The 23994-nt window shown below is 38.6% G+C and overlaps 1 protein-coding gene across 1 annotated transcript in view; it reads left to right on the top strand.

Annotated features, from left to right (window-relative positions):
* Nucleotides 1–23994, top strand: part of LOC123880437 (homeobox protein caupolican) — a 129416-nt gene that overhangs the window by 50352 nt on the left and 55070 nt on the right. The window contains exons 2-3 of the mRNA XM_045928564.1: nucleotides 2147–2455; nucleotides 22607–22716. Coding sequence (XP_045784520.1) covers nucleotides 2147–2455; nucleotides 22607–22716 — 419 coding nt within the window. The remainder of the gene's footprint in view (nucleotides 1–2146; nucleotides 2456–22606; nucleotides 22717–23994) is intronic.

Raw genomic sequence — 23994 nt, 5'->3', positions numbered from 1 at the left:
TAATAGCGCCAATGGCAGTATCATCTTCACAGGTTTATGTAAAAATCTTTACTTGAAAATGTTTAGTTCAAGAAATTAGTCAAAATAATGAGTTTGACGTAAGTTACAAATTAGTCGATACTCTGACTAAAACCAAAAACCTCGAAAAACAAAATTAAATTTGAATTTCGCGGGCAGACCCGATCTTGCACCTTAATGTGGCCGGGAAATTCATCATTATCATCATCATCAGCCTGTGGACGTCCACAGTTGGACATTGGCCTTCCCTAGAGAGCGCCACGGTTAACTACCCTAAGTATCGACTATTGAATCTATCGTCAGTTAGACAGCACTACAAGAGAGCGAGTTAACGCGACAGTAGGCACCGCCCATCACCCCTTGCACAGTCAAATCCTCATTTATAAGCCATCACAGTTTTTTACGCGTGCAATATCCAATAAGTCAGGGTTTTTTCGACACGTCAAGACTGATGGATAACCATGTGAGCGTACCGGTTGCTATTAACATGAACCAACTTGGTTGGACCGACATGGTCTTTTTAATGTTGGTCGTTGGATATTGTCTTGGACCCACTGATACTTCTTCACTGGGGTTGAGAGCGAATTTTGAATTTGCTTAGACTTAAGTTTCAGTTAAAACGAGACAGATCTATGGCAGCGGTATAACGCTGTCTCGTTTAAACAGTGTTTTAAGTCTGAGCAAAGTCAAAGTGTAGTCTATAGATCTCGGCCTAAGCCTAGCCGCGCTTTGGATGCGTTTTCGCACGAATTTGAGTCGTGCAAATTCGTACGAACAATTCCGACCTTCCAAGTACTCATGGTAAGGTAGCACGCAAATGGGTGTAATACAACTAAATCGCACATACCTAGTATGTAATTTCGCGCGTTACAATTCCAATATCATAAAGAAACCTGTTTTATTATCAACATTTTAATCGTATCGTATACTCAACTGCAATTCGTAACGACACACTTGATCGTTTTACGAAACGAATCAAAATTGACGTTACAAAATGTACTCGTATTATGCCCATAGTTACGATTTAGATATAACGGCGAGTCCGTCTCATGGAACGAAAGGACCATGGTCAAATCATCCAAGTTGGTTTATCAGTTACGTTTTTAGTACATAGACGCATTCGTACGATTAACGCCTTTATGTCTATCAAGTAGAGACGTATCGCATACCGCGTGTGAATGCATCGGTGTGCTAAAGGCTAATAGCTTCGATCAAATGTATACACTATTACGGAATTAGTAATAAAAGTTGTATAGTGGGTGAATAGTCACACATTAACGATTTCTACAGGTTTTTTTATTCAGATACTCGTTAGCCCTTGACTACAATCTCACCTGGTGTTAAGTGATGATGCAACTTGATGTGTCATGCCAATTGAGAACAGTTTCATGGGACACGATTTTTGTTCGGACTAGTCGCATAAACATAATTTCATATTTCACACTGATTTACATCGGGTTCCTATATTAAATCTATCTGTAATCTGTCGATATTTTTATCTAAAAAAAAAGAGACCATAAACTTTCTGACAAATAACACCGTTGCTGAGTAACATATCGATAGATTACAGATAGATTTAATGTAGGAAATCGACGTAAGTCTTCTGTCATTTTGACATTCACAAGAATAATACATTGTGTAAATATACAACCGCTGTATTACTTTTATTACTGAGAGAGTTCTGAAATGTATAGAGCGTACCTATTTTGATTATGCTCGGACCATTAATTAAAACGAGACAGAGATATGACACTGACATACATATGTCTCGTTTTAACTCTCTCAAATCCGAGCAAAATCAAAGTATATATTGCTCTATAGATTTTAGCCATACGGATAAAATCAATATAAAATCCTATCTGTAATCTGGCGATAGGTTACTTATTTGTCAAACATTCCCAATACAACGTGACTATCGACAGATTACGGATGGATTGATTATTAACATCCGTTAGTATACCCTACAGTTATTTGATTGAAGGTTAATAGCACCGAGTGTTGCGTTGCGATTGTGCTTTGCGCACGGAGGCCTCCATTTTACTTTTGACCTATGTATTGTGTGGTATGTGCTTGCAATAGCGAATGTGAAAACGCGCCATAAAGGCATTTCAAAATTTACAACTTACAGAGCACCATATCGACAGCCTCCAACAGTCCGCCGCCGACGCAGGCGGGCATGAGCGGCGCCGCGCGGCCGAGCTCCCCAGCCGCGTCCAGCGCGCGGTGCTGCGACACCGGCCGCCCTATATTCCAGGACCCGCTCACGGGGCAGACGGTCTGCTCGTGCCAGTACGAGTTCCTCAACTACCAGCGGCTAGCGTCGGGCGTGCCGCTGTCCATGTACAGCGCGCCGTACCCCGACGCGGCGGCCGCGGCGGGCATGGCGGCCTACTTCCCCGCGCTCGCGGCGGATCAACCCCCCTTCTACGCTAACACGGTACGTACCACACTTATACAGCGTGTTCCATAAAACCATAACAATAATTTAATTGGATTTCTAATTAAATGTTTGGGTTCGGGTCAACGTTTTACACCAAATAACAAAATTTCAGGTTAGTAACTCATTTCGTGAGTAACTCAGCTAGAGACCTGTGACATGATCCGGACAGACAGACGGACGGACAGACAGACAGATAACAGAATGACATTAATAGGGCTCCGTTTTTACCCTTTGGTACGGAACCCTAAAAACTGGTCAAGAACGAGTTAGACTCGCACACCAAGGGTTCCCTATTCGGGTATAACTTTCCACGTTTTGCACGATAAATCAACAATACAGACAGACAACAAAGTGATCCTATAAGGGTTCCGGGGAACATAGGCATAGGGGGACATAGGGGGACATAGGTGGAGATAGGGGGACATAGGTAGACATAGTGGGACATAGGTGGACATAGGGAGACATAGGGGGCAAAGGTGGACATAGGTGGACATAAGTGGCCATAGGTGCACATAGGGGGACAAAGGTGGACATAAGGGGACATCGGACAACATAGGTGGACAAAGGGGCACATAGGGGGACATAGGTAGACGTAGGGGTATAGGGGGACTTAGGTGGACTAAGGCTGACAAGTCTAATCTGCTAGATGTCTAGTAGGTACCCTAAAATACCCAGTATCCTATTACGTCCAGTATCCTAAAACGTCCAGTATCAAATAGTCCACTTACTAAAACGTCTAGGGTCTCAAAATGTCTAGTCCTGTACCTGTCATCCAGTCCCACAATGTCCAGTGTTCTAAAACGTGGTCCACTCACCAAAACGTCTAGCAAAATCAAATGTTCCCACGCAATTTTTAAAACCAAAACCGCGCGGGCGTAGTCGCGGACATCATCTATGGTATAGATTCTACATCCTATCCACGGAAAGAAGTTAGTAAAGCACTCTCTCCGTTGCGTAGAAATGACACAGACAAAAATCTCAGTGGACGCTAACCACACATTACGTATACATATCGTAGAATACACACCACACTATACGATACCTCACTTGGTATAGTTATCTTACTTTGAAAATTGAAACATATTTTTTTTAATGATGTGACCACAAATTCGCGGTTTTCAGATTTATTCCTGTACTTGTGCTATAAGACCTATCTACCTGCCAAATTTCATGATTCTAGGTCAACGGAACTCTAAAAAGGACTGCATTTAACTACGTAGGTACGAAACGGTTGTCTTTTTTGTGTATAATATATTTTGAGACTAGTCTATGTTTTATTCTGTTAATCTGTCAATTTTACAAAGCAAGCAACATAGCCTAATCATTATTGCGTTGTAGGTTACGTTAATTAGCAAACATCTGCGTCTAATATTAACTAATTAATAAACATAATTATTTATTGAGCATTACATCCCGTTACTTTTAAGGCCAATGCACGGACAAACATAAGTTGTCTTGTGGATTATTATAGATTTGTAGATAAGCTATGTATTTTTTACGAGGCGAGGTTTTCTTGGAATCCTGTCGTTAACGTGTTTAAAACAACTCTTTAGCATGTTTTGTGTTATCTTGCCAATATCAGTCGATCTATGATAATATTTTACTAAGAGTTACCGGCGACTTCGTCTCCCTGTGCCACGCCGATAATAATTTCATAAGTTTAATGTTTTAACGGATATTTAGAGGAATAACGATATATTAATAGAAATCAATCATCCTGATTGCGGTCACTGCTGGACACAGGCCTTCCCAAGAGCGCGCCACCATACACGCCTTCCTCATCCACCCACTTCTCCCTAAATATCTTCTTAAGGTTGTCAGTCCAGTGGGTTGGAAATAGTCCCACACTGCGCTTGCTGATACGCGGTCTTTACTCTAGAACACGTCTGCTCCAGCGACCATCAGTTCTGCGGCAGACGTAGCCTGCCCACTGCCACTTCAGCTGGGTAATTCGTTGAGCTATGTCGGTCACTCTGGTTCTCCTACGGATTTCCTCGTTACGGATTTTGCCCCTCAGAGAGATCCCCAACATAGCCCGCTCCATAGCATAGCTGATAATAAATAATTAATATAGGTAGGTAATAGGTACCTATCCTAAATTTATTTGGCTAATTAAGTATTTCGTTTCGTCAATTTCTTTACAAATCACTTGTAGAATACAACCACAGTATACAATGTAATATTTTCACTAATTATAATTAGTGAAAATATTACCGCAAAATACTAATAATAATAATATTAATAACATAGGTATATAATCCATCAATAACTTGCTCTTCAGTATGGCCTTGTAGATACTAAAGTGCCATACTATATAGATGTACGGTCCAATGTCAGTTATTGAAAATAGCAGTGCCCTGCTTTACTGGAATCGGTCGGTTATCACTGACAGGTATATCGTAGCCAATAGACCTGATATAGTGCTAGTTGATCAGTCAGCGCGTCGAGCAATGATTCTTGATGTCACTATTCCACATGATGATAATCTAGTGAAAGCTGAAAAGGAAAAAGTATCGAAATACTTGGACCTGGCCCACGAGATTACCGCCATGTGGAGTGTTGACTCAGCGATTATTGTACCGATAGTTGTATCAGTCCACGGTCTTATTGCGAACAGTTTCGACCAGCATCTTAAGAAACTGTTGCTTAAATGTTGGATCAAGGGTATAAGATACAAAAGGCAATGGTTCTTGAGACGGCACGCATTGTGAGGAGGTTCCTCACTGTGGAGCCCTGACCACTGGCGGCTTGGGTCCAACCCACCCCGCTGCTAGTGGGACCCATTTTACCGTATTTTTGTTCAATTTTTTCTTTTCTTCCGTTACTTAAGTTTTCTGTTGTTTCTGTTATTTTATTTCTCTTTTGTTTCTGTTATTTATTATTTTATTGTTTCTGTTATTTTATTTATCGTTATTTCTGTTATTTTTTCTGTTGTTTTTGTTATTTTATTGTTTGTTGTTTCTGTTATTTTATTTTTTGTTATTTCTGTTATTTTAGTTTTGTGAACATTTTTTAAAAATAGGGTAAAATGAGGAAAATAAATAAATGAGAGATGTAATTATTACATGTCTTGTCTAAACTTACTTTTTCCCGAGGGATACTCGGATTGACATTTTCCTATTATAGTATTGCTAGATTATAATGATTTGGTATATTACGGTAGCTTATCTTATACTTATCTAAATTAAAATCTAACAACAAATAATAGGTCGCAAACTCAGCATAGCTATGTTGTGGTAAAAAATGCTGAGCGCTGGTTGAATAAACAGAACCGAAATATTTTTTGAAAACTAAGCCATTTTTACAACGTACCAACCGAAATTACAGTTCTGTAGCAGTATAATATAATACAAGTATATTTTATAGCTTGATAGAAATAGATAGATATTAATTATTTTGAATACCGGCTCAACTCAGAGATCGTAATCTTTGGAAAACTTTATCAAAATTCAACATTTGATCGTCGATAACATTTTAATACGCATTCGTATTATAGTAAATTATTATATTAATGTTATATTTGGATAATTTATTAAAATTTAAAGTGTTAACACCCATATAAATATCTGCCCAGCAGGATTCACACCTGATTGTATTAATGATTAAATAATAATGACCTAAAAACAGAATCATTAAAATCGATCTAATCATTGCGGGAACGATGTTAATATGAATGTATACCTGCGTATACTCGCATCGTTCAATCTTACGCAGCATGTAAACTTTAGTGGTTTTTACCAGTGTCAAAAACAGACTTACTATACATTCCCTACTTTGAGAATAAATAATAACAAGTGTAAATTAAAAATTTATAACACCCCCGACGATCCAAAGTATCTGAGTTTTCCAAAACATCATTTTCAAATAAATAATTATGTATTTAGGCAACGTCCATCTTGACAGCTTGACATTTGTCAATTGACATAATATTATGAACCTAACGGTTATCTAACCTTCTTTTCTACAAGAAAACTAGAAAAGAACTGATAACTCTTAAATGGCTGAACCAATTTTTTTGGATTATAGCTAAGAACACTCTCGATCAAGCCACCTTTCAAACAAAAAAAAACTAAATTAAAATCGGTTCATTCGTTTAGGCGCTACGATGCCACAGACAGATACACATAATATACACAGACACACAGATACACAGATACACACGTCAAACTTATAACACCCCTCTTTTTGGGTCGGGGGTTAAAAAAACCATCGCTGATTGAAGACCAAGAACTTCAAACAGTGCGTGTTGCATGACATGATAATATTATGGATTCGAGACATCGCCACTAAGCTAACTATGGGCCTCAGAAAGCTCTGTCATTCAGCGAGCGATGCAATGGAGAGAACTATGGTTGGAGTTCCTCTACGTGATCAAATCAGAAATGAGGAGATCCGCAGGAGAACCAGAGTAGCTGAAGCACACCAAATTACGAAGCTGAAGTGGCAATGGAAAGGGCCATACATTATTTCGAAAAACCGGCCAAGTGCAAGTCGGACTCGCGCACCGAGGGTTCTGTACTACAAAAGAAGTTAAACAGTAAAAATCATTTTGGTTAACGAACCGCAAAACTAACTTTGTTAGTGGAGGTTTATTGTTAATATAAAAAAAAGTATGATAGAGCGTTAGTTTTACTTTTTATGTAAAATATACATAATTCCTATTGGCCATAATTATTTCAGATTTTAGATTGGTAAACTTGGGAGATAAGGGGAGGATCGGTATTTTTTCGACATTTGTACGATAAATCCAAAACTATTATGCATAAAAATAAATTAAAATCTGTTTTAGAGTGAACTGGTAAAGCCCTGTCGAACCCACATTTTAATTATTTTTTGTGTGATATAACCACAAATTCACGGTTTTTATCACGATATTTTCCTTAACTTCAGCTATAAGACCTACCTACCTGCTAAATTTCATGACTCAAGGTCAACGGGAAGTACCCTATAGGTTTTCTTGACAGACACCACAGACGGACAGACAGACAGATAACAAAGTGATCGTATAAGCCATAAGGGTTCGGTTTTTCCTTTTGAGGTACGGAACCCTAAAAATTACACTTGTACCTCCGTATCGTAATAACAGATGATAGAGAATTATAAAGCCACATTATTTGTTTTTATGCAAAAACAAATTTTTTATCGACCAGATATTCACAAGTTCTCAAATATGTTCGTTAATTAATGTTAATGTGATATTTATAAGATAATTGTATTTAAATTCAATCATTTCCATAATGACTTGAGAACGAAATCATTAAGTTTATACTGACATAACCCTAAAGAGCGCTATTTAAATGAATTGTACCTACCTTCATAGTTATCAAAAAAGTTTCATAGGGGAATTATAGGCTCGCGACATAATTTTTGTCGCAGCGGTGTGCGTGGTGGTCTTATTTCTACACGGAGGTCTCGGATTTGATTTCCCGCTGAGTCAATACTCAATTTGAATGTCTAATTAATAATTTTGTTCATAGATAATGTATAATAATTTCTAAGAAAGAATTCAAGAAGGTTCTGCATATTAAGAATAGGTAGGTATTTAAAAGCTGTTTTACGCCGAAGCAGCAAGATGCGGCCTTATTAAGAGGATCGTCTAGTTGTTTTTCATACAAAAAGCGATAACGGTTTTGTCCCCGTAAATGTAGTCCGAATTTAATTTTTTTAAAGAATATTAGCCATGCTGCTAATCATGACTAATACTCCCCTTTCCTCTCCAATTAAGCGTAAAGGTGCCCACGCACTCGAGCTGAACTGCAGCTGAACTGCGCGTCGCGGCAGCGCCCCGCACGATATTCTCACCAGACGCGACGCGCGTACCGCGTAGCGCGTCGCTGCTGCGCGTCCCCCTTGGTTTCTGCGCGGCATCGTACTGGAACGCTAAATCGCTTAGTGGCACAGCTTTGCCGGTATGGTGGTAACTAGCCCGGCTGAATCCCCCCACCAGACCTATGTACCTAGCTGGCTGTACCTACTTGTATCGAGCTGCCAACTTGTATTTATAACACCATGACATAGAGTTCTCAAAAATCGGTCAAGTGCGAGTCGGATTCGCACACGGAGGGTTCCGTACCATCGTACAAGAAACTTTTTAAACATTTTTAATTTTATGGCGGCCATTTTGTTTTTTTTTTAATTATTTGTTGTTATTTTGTTTCGACCTATTACGGTTCACTAAATACAACCCACTGACAGACAGATGAACAGACGGACTGACGGACAGCGGAGGCTTAGTAATAGGGTGCCGTTGGCACCTGGCACGGAACCCTAAAAAAGGATCTGTTAAAGATATTAAATTCGGCTAAAGTGGAAAACAACTTTTTGTCCGTGGTAAGTACCTACATGTGAACATACATCAACGGATTACGATTCTAATTTATTCGTGTTCTTTATACTCGGGAGCTTACTCTGGCGTCTACTTACACGGGGTCATATTTTGAGATGTGTCAGTGAGGAGAACACTGATAACATGCAGTAGGCAAGCATACCAAGTGACTAACATAATTGCAATTTTTCGTTATTGGCTTAATCCATACTTAATATTATAAATGCGAAAGTATGCCTGTCTGTCTGTCTGTTTGTCTGCCAGCTTTTCACGGCCCAACAGTTAAACCGATTTTGATAAAATTTGGTACAGAGATAGCTTAGGTACATCCCGGGGACGAAATTGCGGGCATCATTTTCAAAGATAGACAACTATAGTGGGTTATCATATTAAGGGCTTTACCTGTACATTCTAAAACAGATTCTTATTTATTTTTAAGCATAATAGTTTTTGATTTATCGTGCAATATGTCGAAAAAATACCCAAGTACGGAACTCTCGGTGCGCGAGTCTGACTCGCACTTGGCCAGTTATAATTTTGAGTCGATTTAAAGTTGACCTTGGCATAGTAGGCAAAACAAAGTCCCTTCTGAAGTTGCAACATAGCGATTTGCGCAGGTACTTAATAGCCTAAGGATTAAATACACAAACCTAGCAGGAAACTGTTTTGGTACAAACTTTACTTACGTATTATAATGTCCGGCAAATCCGGGAAGCGAAAGTCAACGTATCAACCAATCACGTGCATTAGCGCCGACTGATCAACCAATCGCGTGCATCCGCCATTCGCCAGACAATCGCGTCAATGTTCAAGTTACTAGCTGGGCGCTATAACGCACTTGTTTTGCACGCACTATATTAATCCATCTCAAAATCCCACTCTGTCTAGTGTACCTATAGTGTATAACTACAGCACTCCGTGAAGGATGTGTAGTGCGACTGTTTTGACATTGGATCCTAATTATTTGTAGGTAATGCCTTTCACGGCAGTGAATGAAAAGGACGGTATAATAAAACTTATGGTAGCACTGGACTTTTAATCCCTTTTATAATACGATACGATCTTCGAGATTAATAACTGGGCAAGTACGTGGCAGAACACGCATTGGGTTCCGTAGTCATGTTTATAAAAAAACTAGCTTATGCCCACGATTGCGTCTACTATTTACCCCGTTAGGGGTCAAAGTTTCAAGAATCCTTTCTTAGCGGATGTCTTCGTCATAATACCTACCTTTATGCCAATTCAGCCTGATACGTCCAGTAGTTTGAGCTGTGCATTCATAGATCAGTCAGTCAGTCAATCAGTCTTATATTTACATATGTACATAAATAATATTTAGAGATCTTAACGTAAAAGATGGAAGGATTGCCACCAAGCGATTCAGCGTTGCCGTGTTGAAAGCGAAGGGGTATGGGTTTAGTAAAAACTGCCATACCGCTTCCAGTTTGGCCCGTTTCCATTTTAGAATGCATCATCACTTACCACCAGGTGAGATTGCAGTCAAGGGCTAACTTGTATCTGAAATTAAAAAAAACCGAAATTAAGAATCATCATCATCAACATCGTTGTCGTCAACCGACAGACGTCCACTGCTGGACATAGGTCTCTTGTAGGGACTTCAACAGGCCACGGTCTTGTGCCATCTGAATCCAGTGGCTCCCTACGACTCTTTTGATTTCGTCTGTCCACCTAGTGCGAGGTCTTTCAACGCTGCGCTTTCTGGGACGCCATTATTCTAGCACCTACGTCAGGACCCCAGCGTCAATCGGTTCATCAAATTAAGTGTCCTGTTCATTGCCACTTCAATAAGGATAACTCTAATTCTCTTACGGACCTCCTCGTTTTTTAAAAGAAGTATAATAATTTATTAACTCTATAGTGACAAGATATATATTATATAAGTTATATGGTCATGAGACTGCTCTAAAGGCTCTGCAGTTCTGACAGAGGTGTTACAGTCAGCGGCTAAGCTCTGACGGGGCTGAGACTGCTGTAACATCTCTGCAGCTCTGAGAGAGGCGTGACGATTGGCTTCTAAGTTCTGATGGGTCTCAGACAGCTCTAACGTCTGACGTTACACGTGTAGAAACAAAAAATATTTTTTACTTTTTAGTGTTTGTGGTTTTTGAAGAATTTTCTTTTGAATTTTTTTTATTTCACAATTTTTAGTAGCCCCACTGTACTATAATATGCTATGCCCAGTTAAAACCTTACTGTTTACTAAGCTTTTACACTGATCGCGAGCAATTTGCTCTTATTCATTGAGGAGTTCTGTTCTCCATCTCCGAAGATATTCATCAGATCTTAACCAAATTTATATGGGACTAACCGCACAGTATACCCTTTCAAACGAAAAAAAATATTTACAAATCAGTCCAAGGGTCCTTGATTAATCAGGTAATATACATAAGAAAAAAAGATTCCGACGAATTGAGAACCTCCTCCTTTTTTTGATGTCGGTTAAAAATTGTATAATATCTACATTCTACACAAAATAATTCAATTTTGACTTTGGCTAACGTAAGTAGGGCCCTTCCAACCCCGCGTTTGCGTGTCAACATAACCATAGAACGGATTATGGAACTATTCGCCCCATAAAAATATTCCCGTTGAACATATTATTATACGTTAATGGGATTATGGGGATCCATCAAAATTATGGTGTTGCCACCAATAAAGATTAAGTATCAACTTTTTTCGACCGCAATGCTTGAGGAATTCTTTGATTATATTCTGGAATAACATCAAAACCGGCATGCCTAAAGGTGCCCACGCACTCGAACTGCACTGCAGCGGAACTGCGCGTCGCGTCAGCGCCCCGCACGATATTCTCTCCAGCCGCGCCGCGCGGCAGTGACGTACGCGCGTCATCATCAGAATCATGCAATTTGGCAGGTACGTAGGTCTTATAGCACAAGTACAGGAATAAATCTGAAAACCGCGAATTTGTGGTTAAAAAAATTTAAATAAAAAAAAAATTAAAACGTGTTTCAATTTTCAAAGTAACATAACTATACCAAGTGGGGTATCATATAAAAGGGCTTTACCTGTACATTCTAAAACAGATTTTTATTTATTTTTATGCATAATAGTTTTTGATTTATCGTGCAAAATGTCGAAAAAAATATCCGAGTACGGAACCCTTGGTGCGCGAGTCCGACTCGCACTTGGCCGGTTTTTTTAATTTATTCATATATGTGTGTGTGGATGTTCGTCGAATTAGTCAAAATTGTCGTAAATATTAACAGTGTTCGTTGAATTATGATGTCGTTAACAAAACTATTAGGTACCGTGTGCGCCCGCTGGCTGTTTATTTTCGGACTACTTCATCGAAGCTATAAATTATAAGTTTTTCAATGCGATATACTTCCTGTGTCGCCATGTGTGCGAAAGGTAGAATTTTATTCCCGATATTTTCGACCTCCCTAGCGCAGTGGTAAGCGCTGTGGCCTTGTTAGTAGGAGGTCCCAGGTTCGATTCCCGGCAGGATTTTTTAATTTCTAAATTTCTGGTCTGGTTTAGCGGGTGGCTTCGGCCGTGGCTAGTTACTACCCTACCGGCAAAGCCGTGCCGCCAGGTGATTTACCGTTCCGGTACGATTCCATATAGAGACCAAAGGGATATGGGTTTATTGAAAACTGTCATATCCCTTTCAGGTCAGCCCGTTTCCATCTTAGACTGAATCATCACTTACTTAGATGAGTACTCTTTGTACCACCTTTTGTACCTGTACTCGTCAAATAAAGAATATGTTTGTGATGATTATGATTATTCCACAAATGGGCTCTTGGTAAAAATTGTTTACTGATGATGCTTTTAGCTTTTAATTTTTTTCTTAAATTTAAGGTTCAAGTTTTGATGAAAGTGTCTATTAGTGTCTAAAGATCATTGAATGACAAGTGTAAATTAAAAATTTATAACACCCCCGACAAGTGAAGGTTACAGTCACTAGAAAAGAGCTAATAACTTTCAAACGGCTGAACTGATTTTCTTGGATTATAGCTAAGAACACTCTCGATTAAGCCACCTTTCAAACAAAAAAAACTAATTTAAAATCGGTTCATTAGTTTAGGCGCTACGGTGCCACAGACAGATAGGTACACAGACACACAGATACACACGTCAAACTTATAACACCCCTCTTTTTGGGGTTAAAAAGAAATAAGAATCCGATAAAAGAACAATCGCTCCGTGGTCCCTTCCAGTCCCCTCGAATGTCGTTTCACTACGCAGTTCGCTGGCTCGCTACGCTCTCCACCTCCAACTTTTGCTCCACTCAGCCTTGTAGGCTCACTTTATTCAGGACCTCCTTGACGAAGCTTCTGGCTTTCTTACAAAAACACTAGGAGTACGACAAACAGGATTGTGTGAAGTAGGGTTGATCATTCGTAAGCATACGATTTCAGTTAGATTTCGATACTGAAAGGAAGAAGTAATATGATATATCCTTAAAAATTGAACCTAAAGACTTAGCGATATGGAACAAATTTTAAAAGCAAATAACTTAATTAGTGGCAGGATATTATGTTTTTATCACTGACCACTTGTGGACGCCTTTAGATACTTCCTAATAATAAAGAACTGATGTTTTATTTTTGTTTTGAAGTGGTAAGATTCCTTGTCAAAAAGGCCGAAATGTAAACGTTTTTGTACCCATTCTTGTTGTTTACAGAGGACATGAAAGACTGTGCCAGTCACAACCAACCTTAAACCCACACAATAGTAGCGTTTGAAAAGTATGTTCCATCCTCATGCAGCTATGAGAAGTCAAGACATAATGATAAATTGTTCATGGAACGAAAATTCGGTCAAGAGCGTGAAGAATATGAAAGAGAGTTCCGTAGTCAGTCCAATAACAAAAATGTTATAATCTAAAGCAATAAAGCTTTTAAAAAGTGTTAAGGAACACCCTTCCAGCATCAGTTTTCTCTTTCTTTAATAATATGAGTACCTACCTTTAAGTCAAGAGTGAATAGGCATCTTCTAGGCAAGCGCGCTCCATCTTAGGCTGCATCATCATGTTATTCCAACAGGACGTCTGATTGCAGCCAAGCACTAGTCTAAAAATTAAAAAAGAATAGAAGTGAACTAAATTGATACACACATGCGCGTAGCGGTACAGGCTATATACTGGAGTGTATAAGTATAAGTACGCACTTTAGGTAAAACGACACCAATGGGTAAACATGCTTCAGAACATGGTGGTCCGTTATCAGTCTAGTCTATAGTCTTTGGCCAATAAAGAGTGTGAGAGAGGTGGGACTTTTGACCTTTGTTACCATCATCATCTCAATCCATTAAAAAACTCAAATCTACGCGTATTAAGTCGCGAGCATCATCTCTAGTGTTTTTTCAAAACGGGCCGATTGAGAACCACCGCCTTTTTGGACGTTGATTGATAAAAGTAGGTAGAGCAATGTGGGCGTGTTAACAAAAATTACACAATCAGGATGCACCCAAAGTTTCTATGTATGACTACGGATCCCTAATAAAAAGGTGCACACAAAAAAGCCACCATTGAGCGTTACAACTCTGGAGTCGGTATAGTTAACACTTTCGCTAGCGATGATAAATGATAATGCCCCATGAATGATTGAATCATCGCCGGGACATGAGCGAGGGCCTTTTCACACCTCCCTCGGTTTTACCACACCATCACAGTAATAAAAGGTATAATACTATGATTACCGACATGCATAGGGCTGGGGCTGGTGGGCATACCCTACCTAACCTGGACACTTACGGACACTCAGTGTAAAAAGCTTTCGAAATGTATAGAAGAATGATAAGTTGTAATAATGACAATACCACTTCTAATGTACCATAAAAATAATAGAACCTACTTTTTTCTAGAACTTTATCTCGCAAACTGTGTTACAACACCTAAACGTTAGGGCATATTTCCTGAATCGAGGTGGGTATATGGACAAGTGAAACTCAGCTTTATATATTTTCACATACGATTGACATTGTCTTGAATGACAAGTGTAAATTAAAAAATTAACACCCCCCCACAAGTGAAGGTTACAGTAACTAGAAAAGAGCTGATAACTTTCAAACGGCTGAACCGATTTTCTTGGATTATAGCTAAGAACACTCTCGATTAAGCCACTTTTCAAAGAAAAAAACTAAATTAAAATCGGTTCATTAGTTTAGGAACTACGATGCCACAGACAGATACACAGATACACACGTCAAACTTATAACACCCCTCTTTTGGGTCGGGGGTTAAAAAGGGTCACGACCCTCAGTAGCGAGGAATACAACAGCGAGAGAAGAAAGCTACGGATGTCGCGCCGCCCGCTGCGCTCGTGGACGATAATGATCATAACAATATAAAAGCAACTAACACGCCTAATATACGATGGTGTTGTAAAACTTCTCGCGGGAGGTGTGAAAAGATCCCTTAGAGGTCTTGGCTGACTATTCATGGAGAGTTTTTATCGAAATCACTACAACATCATCATTATCAACCAATAGATTTTAGTCTGATCTGGTGGGAGGCTTCGGCCATGGCTAGCTACCACTCAAGGCGTACCGCCAAGCGATTAAGCAATTGCAGTAGAGGGCTAACTTGTTTCTGAATAAAACAATTTAAAAAAATAGACGCAAGAAAATCAAATAAGTAGGTAATTGCTGAAATGATATTCAAAAAGAAGGTGATACTTACTAACTGTCTATTATTTAATTCTCAACCTAATTCAAGCTGTTAAAAATTAACAGCTTCTATTATAAAGTCGTTCCGGGTTCAAACAAATGGGACCACCCGAGGACAGATCGTTTGATCGTTTACAAGTAACATGGACAAATGTGTTTTAAAACAAATATTTCAACACTAAATATAGTGCTTTATTCGCTTCTACTTCTATTTCTTCTATCCTGGATTCGTGTTAGGATTCCATACCTATATCTGTCTGTCTGTCTGTTAAGACCCTTTTTCTATAAGAATCGATTGCATTTGTATAGAATAGACAAACAAACAAACTAACAGAAAGACAAGAAAGCGAGTTAATATTGCATTGTCAGTTACAATCTGTTTCTAGGACTTCGGGAAGTTAGTTTAAATAGTTAGTTTGCATTTTTTTACGAAACAAATAAACACGTTAGTTAGCTAAACAAATTAGCACGCGTTAGTTTGACAGCTGTATTGAAGTCACTTTTTAACCGACTTCCAAAAAAGGAGGAGGTTCCCAATTCGTCGGGCTCTTTTTTTTATGTATGTTCCCCGATTACTCAAAGACCCCTGGACTGATTTGGATTTTTTTTTTGTTTGAAAGGGCATACTGTGCAGGTAGTCCCATATAAAGGTGAAGATCTGATGAATATCTTCGGAGATGGAGAACAGAACTCCTCAATGGATAAGAGAAAATTGCTCGCGATCAGTGTAATAGCTTAGTAAACAGTATGGTTTTCACTGGCCATAGCATTATAGTACAGTGGGGCCACTAAAAATTGTGAAATAAAAAAAATTCAAAAGAAAAATAAAACCAAAATAAACGTGTATTGTACCTAGGTATGAAGTCGAGCGAGCTTCACTCTTGGATTTCTAATTTTGTTTTAATATGCTCGCTCGACTTCATACTTAGGTACATTACACGTGTAGCTAAACATAAATTATTTTCTACTTTTTAGTGTTTTTGGTTTTTGAAGTCCGTTTTATTTTTCTTTTGAAATTTTTTATTGATTAAAATGCACTGGAGATAAATTGAAGCAATTGAAGGACCTCGAAAAACGCAGTATTGGCAGACCCACACTAGGTGGACAGATGACATGAAATGAGTCATAATATTATGAATTTATTATGTTCAGCTGTGGACGTCAATTATTTATCGCAATTTGATAAAATCATTCCTTACGTGCTAGTCCTCTTGGGCTCAGTTGAGATCCCATTAAAGCAGTAATTTGTCATCAAAAGCTTGTTAAAATTAACTATAGGTAGTAGGTACTTGCTGGGTAGAGTCGAGTGTACTTCTTAGGTTATCAATAAATTGGACCAACTGCAGATTCAGGCTAAGCCCGATTATTATATTTGTACAGAACTGGAATTACTTATTTCATACGCCTTGATATAAAAAAAAAACAAGATACGCATTTCCTTAAGGTAGGAACAGTTAGTGGTAACTCCAATTTTTGATGTCAAACATGACAGTTCTTGAACAGATTTTCAGATCAATTACTATTTAGGAAATATACAGTACGAAACTGGTGTAAGTTTGTTAAATAGTCTCTCTTCTATCTCCATCGTCATCATCATCATCATCATCATTGTCAACTGCTACAGTTCTATAATCTATTATTCTTTGCCGAAACATTCCGAGGGATGCCACATTATCCTGATGGCTATCCGAAGGCTCCCGAAGACTTCCAACGCGGCATGTCAAGGCATACCACCTACCCTTTGTACAAACGATGATCATCATTGCAATTTTATTGTCTAACTATCAAATTGTATTTGAATTTGAGAGTTGTAGTTGTATAGTGCCCGGCAAACAACTTGAGCATTGACGTGATTGGCTGGCGAATGGTGCGTGCACGCGATTGGTTGATCAGTCGGCGTGAATGCACGCGATTGCTTGATACGTTGTCTTCCGCTTCCCGGATTCGCTAACTTTCTCCCACTACTCTGCTTCAGGTCCAAGTTGTCTGCCGGGCACTTTTCAGGGTGTAATTAGAACGCTATCAAAAACGAAAACAGGCGATAGTACCTAAACAACTGATGATTACTAATAAGATACCATAGAAAAAACTACGAAAAAACCTTTATTTTTAAAAGTTCACAATATATTGCAAATAAAACATCTGACTGATGCTAGAGGTCAACAATCGTTCCGTAAATAGATTCATTCGAAGTCAATACTGGGCATTGACCCGAGTTTTGCACGCTATATAATGCGGGTTTGAAAAATAACAACTAACTACAAGTTATGGCAAATGGTTATTGGCTCAGGATTCTGTTAAGGTAGTATATAATAACGCTAAATCCCTGCCGCGTCGTGACCTTCACTTGAGCGCTATGTGCATACGTGTCGACTGCCGACATGCTCAGTGCGTATCTCGGGTCTTACACTCGCACCAATGATAGCAGAGGTCGATGCAACAAAGAGCGACAGGGCGACTGGATTACGCTGTCGTGCTTGAGTAAAATTTATTATCGGATTTTAGAATCGGCCACCAATGAAGTTGTTGGGACAACAAAATCTTTTGATAGATTTATCCCGGCTGCCCGCATTAAGACGGCACCGGACTCCGGAGTTATTCTTAATGCGTCGCTATAAATTTTTTCGGACCCTCTCGGATTCTTCGATATGTTTTTACGCGATTTCTGAACGAATCCCCTATTAATAACTCGAGGCATACATGAAATTCGTCATTATTAATGCACTTTTTTTTCGCAATGTAATATTAAAGATCATTCCGCTTTGCGAACGGTTGTTGAATGTTAACTTGTAATGTCTTAGGCTGGGAGTGGCGTACGATATGTAGGTGCAGGCTTTTTATACAAGCCTTCCTTAATGATAAATCGTTCGGCGTCTTGCTAGCAGGACTTCCAGTGCTGCCGGTAGGACGCAACTTTCTTTGTGTTTATTACGTAAACGGTCCTGCTGGCAGGATTTTTAACTGTACAAGTAGAGAGTCTGTCACTTTCTGCTTCTAGGAGTGTTTGTCTCATCGTCGTACCATTAGTATGAGCGAGACAGCCGCAATGTTTAGACGTGGAGACCGCGTGCGTTCGCTCGCGTCACACTACGACGCGCCGCGAATTTTGTGGTCAACTTACGCCGTCCTGCCAGCAGTCGGCGTTCTGCCAGAAGGACACACGTCACAATTCAAAGAAATTGAAGGCCTGCTAGCAATACTTTGAAAGTCCTTCCAGAAGAGCTTCTAGAAGGACATTTTTTTGGACGATTTATCATTAATCTTGACCACTAGATTAAAGTAAAGTTTTAAGAGAGTTGTTTGATTCAAAACAGGATCGATAGGCTATTTCATAGTCCGAACGGCCCACAGCTGTTCCGAACAACTATTGAAGGTCACCGAATCGTTAATTACGCTATAGGCACCCAAAATGGGAGGTAGCCGCAGGAAACAACCCCAACCGCAGCGCATCCCATACAAACGTAATTTAGTTCTCATTTGCATATCAACTAATCAAACTCAACGAAATTTTGTAGGTAGGTTCTAGAAACAAATATCTGAGTTTGTGGTTTGTCGAACTTCAATAAAAATGCGTACTTTCAAAGTTGTCAGGCTCAAAGTTGTGTATGTTAATTTTTGAGCATGTGTACTAAACGATATATTTTTGACAGAAATCTAGAAAACCACAGACACAGATATTTGTTTTCTGTCATGTCAGAACATGTCTATAAAATTTCATTGAGTTGGATTGATTAATATTCAAATGAGAACCAGTAGGTGTTCCAATGGTGCGTGTTGCGGTGCGAAGTTACCATTCTAGCACCTTGGAACCCCAATATCTATCGGTTTTTCGAACTATGTGCCCTGCCCATTGCCACTTTAGCTTCGCAACCCGTTAAGCTGTGTCGGTTACTCTGGTCTTCTTACGGATATCCTTATTTGATCACATAGAGAAATTCCAAGCTCTCTCCATCGCGCTTTCTGATGAGGCCCATTAGTTAGCAACCATATCTCAGATCCATATGTGATCACTGGCAAGTGGCAACACGCACTGTTCGAAGATTTTGGTCTTCAAGCACTAAGGAATTTTGGACTAAAGGTATCTCAAAGCTTCCCAAACGCTGTCCAGCCGATTTTAATTCGGTCGGTGGTTATTCTTCCTCGAAATTGGACCTTTAGCTGTATTTTATGCCCTAGTAAAGACTAACGAAAAAATTGAAAAAAACGAAACCGGCTCTTTGCCTACAATATTGATGCTTGTTCGACATCGCATTAGCAATGAAAAATCACACGTATTAAAACGAATCATTACATCGGTGGGTACTCCTTAAGAGTTTAATGTTAAATCAATTCAATGCACGATTAATTTTGATCAGGAGGGTTACTGCGAGTTTTTGAAACATTTTAGTACGTACGTTCCTCCTCAGTAGGTACTTGAGGACCAAAGTCTTCGAACCATTGAGTTTGTTTCTTATAATATCTATGCTTCGAACAGTGCGTATTGCCCCTGATGACGTCATGGCTTCGGAGCTTGGGCAGGGTAAGGAAGTTCCTATACCTTTGCCCAACAGTGGACGTCTTACTGGTCGTCTACTTTCAAAGTGGTCTTCATACACAAGTCCTCCTTTTTGGAAGTCGCTTAAAATACCTACGAACAATTTTACGCAAATGTTACCGAAATAATTTATATTAATCCCACTTCGCATGAAGTAATTTAATTAACAAATACCTAGTATTAACATTATTTGTAAATCAGCTTAGTATTCAGTTACGTTGACCAAAAATACTTCTAAGTAATATTAATGACAGATAGGATAAACATTGCAGACTGAAAATATGCTAATTTGGCTCCTTTTGTCTGCTTTTTTCAAAGGCAAACACGAATTGAATCCTACCTAATTATGTTTATTATTGTTCCATACGCATACCTATCTCTGTTAAATAAATATATATGCATAGTAATATTATTAATGTGAATGTGTGTCTGTCTGTCTGCATGTCTGTTACGTTTTCACGGCCTACCCGCATAACCAATTTGGGCGATACTTGGTACAGGGACAGTTTGCATCCCAGGCATAAGGTACTTTTTTATCTTGGTAAAGTAAAGAACTCCCACGTGATTTTTAAAAAGCGTAAATCCATGCAAACACAGTGGCGGGAATCATCTAGTTCATTATGACGAAACTTTAGCAAAAATTACTCACTAAATGAAATAAAAATATATGAATATATGAATTATTTAAAAATAATACCAGATTAACACTTTATCCACATAATAAAGATAGCAAGATATGTTTAAGCACAATACAATACAATATTATATAAACTCTCTTTAATGAAAAACCTCTTAGATTTTTTAAATTAAAATGTATTGATATCCTTTCTATACACAAAAGTATCTTTTTAACACAATTAATGTCGGTTGAAATTCACTGTAGAGGGCTGATACTACATAATTTAGTGGGACATGTTCCAAGCCTCTCTATCTTTTAGCTAAATCTCATTTGTTAAGATATTACATACATACATAATTCCTAAAATATATTATATGGAATATAGATACAGGTGATTATTTTACGTGGTTACTTAATTTTTAGTTCCTTTGTATAATTCAGCGATTAGTTTAACTTATACTTATTGTTTGTCTGCATTATTAAATATTAATTAAAAGTAAATTGCAACCATTAATTTAGGTAAGGCTAATTAATTATAAGTTTTGTTTTAGAGTTTACATGGAACATGTTAACATTTTGAGGTCAAGACCTTAGGAGAGTTAATAATTAATCAGGGTTTTTTTAAAACTTTTCATCTAAATAAGTTCGACCATAATCAAGAAGACTGCTTTCTTTTCTGAGAAACTTTTTTTGTTCTTTTAAGTTTAAAAATATTATCATTACAGCCTAAAAGCCGGACATTTTTACAGCTGTAACAGTAACTTTATGTAAAAAAAAAATCGATCAATTGATAGATATCCTCGCACATGAAGGATTCTGTACTATCGTACAAGAAATAACACTTTTTATACACGAAATACACATTCTGTGAATAACTCTGTATTTATTACGGTTCACGAGATACAGCTCGCTGACAGACAGACCGACGGACGGGTGGGTGGACAGTAATAGGGTTCCGTTGGCACCCTTAGTGTACGAAACTCTAACACTTTTTTAGGGTTCCCTAAACAAACAGACGAGGAAAGTAGGGGATAAAAACGTAAGCCGGCATTAATATCTAATCCACTAGTATGTAAGTATTTAAAATATGTCCATGTTATTAGTTTCACGGTAGCTTTGAGTTAATCTATTATTGGGTCTCGATTGATTCTTGATCGATGACTCGGCCCCGACTTAAGTATATTATTATTTAATGGCCGACGATACGAGAAAGGCATCCATCAAAATGACAAATACATTTCAATGGGAGATTCTTTGAAGATATTTTCACATTCTTTTTTTTTAATTCATTCAATTTGTTCGATGTAACATAACATTTGATAAGATTTAAGGTTAATGTACGTTTTTCCTCAAATCGTTTCTTACAAGCTACGGTCAGGGTGAGGAAGCTCTGTCTGTTTGTCCATCTGTCTGCCCGTCTGTCTATCTGTCCGCGTGTCACGGGTCTCTAGCTCGTAGACGAAATGAGTTAAACCTGAAATTTTGGCATTTGGTGTAAAACGTTGACCATAAACCCATGGACTTACAATTTTTTCGCTACGCTCATTCTAAGCCTATGCATAAACCAAATATTGAATTAGAAATTCAGTTAAATTATTTTACAGGGGGGCTCTGTGGCAATATGAAATTGTACCATAATACTATATTTAAACAACAAATATTAAAAAAAGGATTTATAACTTATTTTTTAGCTGTGACCAAACAAACGATACATTTTTGGGATTTTCTTTCACGGTTTGCTGCGACGTTGTAACTCGGAAAAGAAATATTTGATACACCCAAAATATGACGTTCATAATTATGTTCGGAACCCTTAAAGAGCGAGGCCCGACTCGCACTTGACTGTTTTTTTACAGAAATACAGTCTTTCAAGTCTAAACTCAAAGGACTATGCAGAAGATATTATAGAACAAAGTAGGCTTGAACGCAAACACGGATGCATAGATTCCCTCACTCTCATAATCCGTTTGCTTACACCTAGTAGTACTAATGAAACACCCCCTCTTTCTCCAGGCTGCGGGCATCGAGCTGAAGGAAAACCTCGCAGCCAGTGCAGCGAGTTGGCCCTACCCCACAGTCTACCACCCCTACGACGCGGCATTTGCCGGCTACCCCTTTAATGGGTAAGTTCTTACCATAAGAAAAATTAACAAAATTATTTCGAAACTTCCTTAAAGTGTAGTAAAAAACTGTTATAATGTATAAGCTGTGAAGTTGTAAAGCTGTAATAGTATTCTCACACCACTCGCTCCAGAATGCCTTATTACTGACCTTTTATTCTAAAGGTAATCTAAGTCATCATATTCCTATGAATTAGCCGGGCAGTAATGTTGTATGGAAAGCCCATGGGGCGTAATGTAGCGTCCAAAAAGCTTTTAGTTATCAACTATCTCGCTTCGACGTATGATGGTGTCCCTCTCACACGCGCGATTTAAATTTTCTATCTCGCTTTGATGAGTGAGGTGGTGGCTTGATCGAGAGTGTTCTTAGCTATAATCCAAGAAAATCGGTTCAGCCGTTTGAAAGTTATCAGCTCTTTTCTAGTTACTGTAACCTTCACTTGTTCGGGGGTGTTATAAATTTTTAATTTACACTTGTGGTAACTGTGTGTAAATTCCTTGCAACTTGGTACTATCCAACACTAGCACTTCTCCTTTCACCTTTGCCTGGTAGAGATTGCTCCAAATAATAAGGCCGCCTTTGCACACAATTGTTTTTTCTGTTTTCTTCTTTCTGTGTTGTGATCCTTTACATGTGTTTTTGTGTGCCATAAAGTGTTCTATCTATCTATATATCTATCTATCTGTAATGTGTTGCTACTAGATAGCATTAACACTTAAAAATCGCTTAGACTGGCTTTATTTTCAGATATGTGTCTAATATCTGAAGATTTGGCAAAGTCCTTCGGCAAAGAAAGTGAATCCGTGATACCTAAAAAAGCGCTAGGTTTTTTTCTAAATTAATTCACGCCTCAGTTGGTACTTATTAATTACTGACATACCATAAAACACTCTACACAAAGTTCCCAGCTCGTTTCGGCCACTTGATGCATAAAACAGTCCTCGTTTAGCTCTTAAGCGTATTTAGGCGTTACCGAAAAATCCCCAGTGCATTTCTGTGCAATAATGTCCTCGCGTTCATAAAAAACAAGTACAATGGCGGCCCCCACTTCACTCGTCATCTCTTTTTTGGAAATTAGCACGTATCTAACGTGGATATTGCATCAGTAACCCTAGTACAAGAGTTCACACCACGAAAACTTTAATGGTTTTCGTGAAAGTCGACTTTATTCTTAGTACAGCAGCAAGAAAGCTAGCTATGCACCCGTCCATAGTCGCTTGTACTGGCCGGGCTCAAACCTAGCTTTGTTGCTGACTTTACATACCGTATGCAATTTTGGA

Source organism: Maniola jurtina, chromosome Z (assembly GCF_905333055.1).
Source record: "Maniola jurtina chromosome Z, ilManJurt1.1, whole genome shotgun sequence".
NCBI lineage: Eukaryota > Metazoa > Arthropoda > Insecta > Lepidoptera > Nymphalidae > Maniola > Maniola jurtina.
This window is presented reverse-complemented; position numbering and strand designations above follow the sequence as displayed.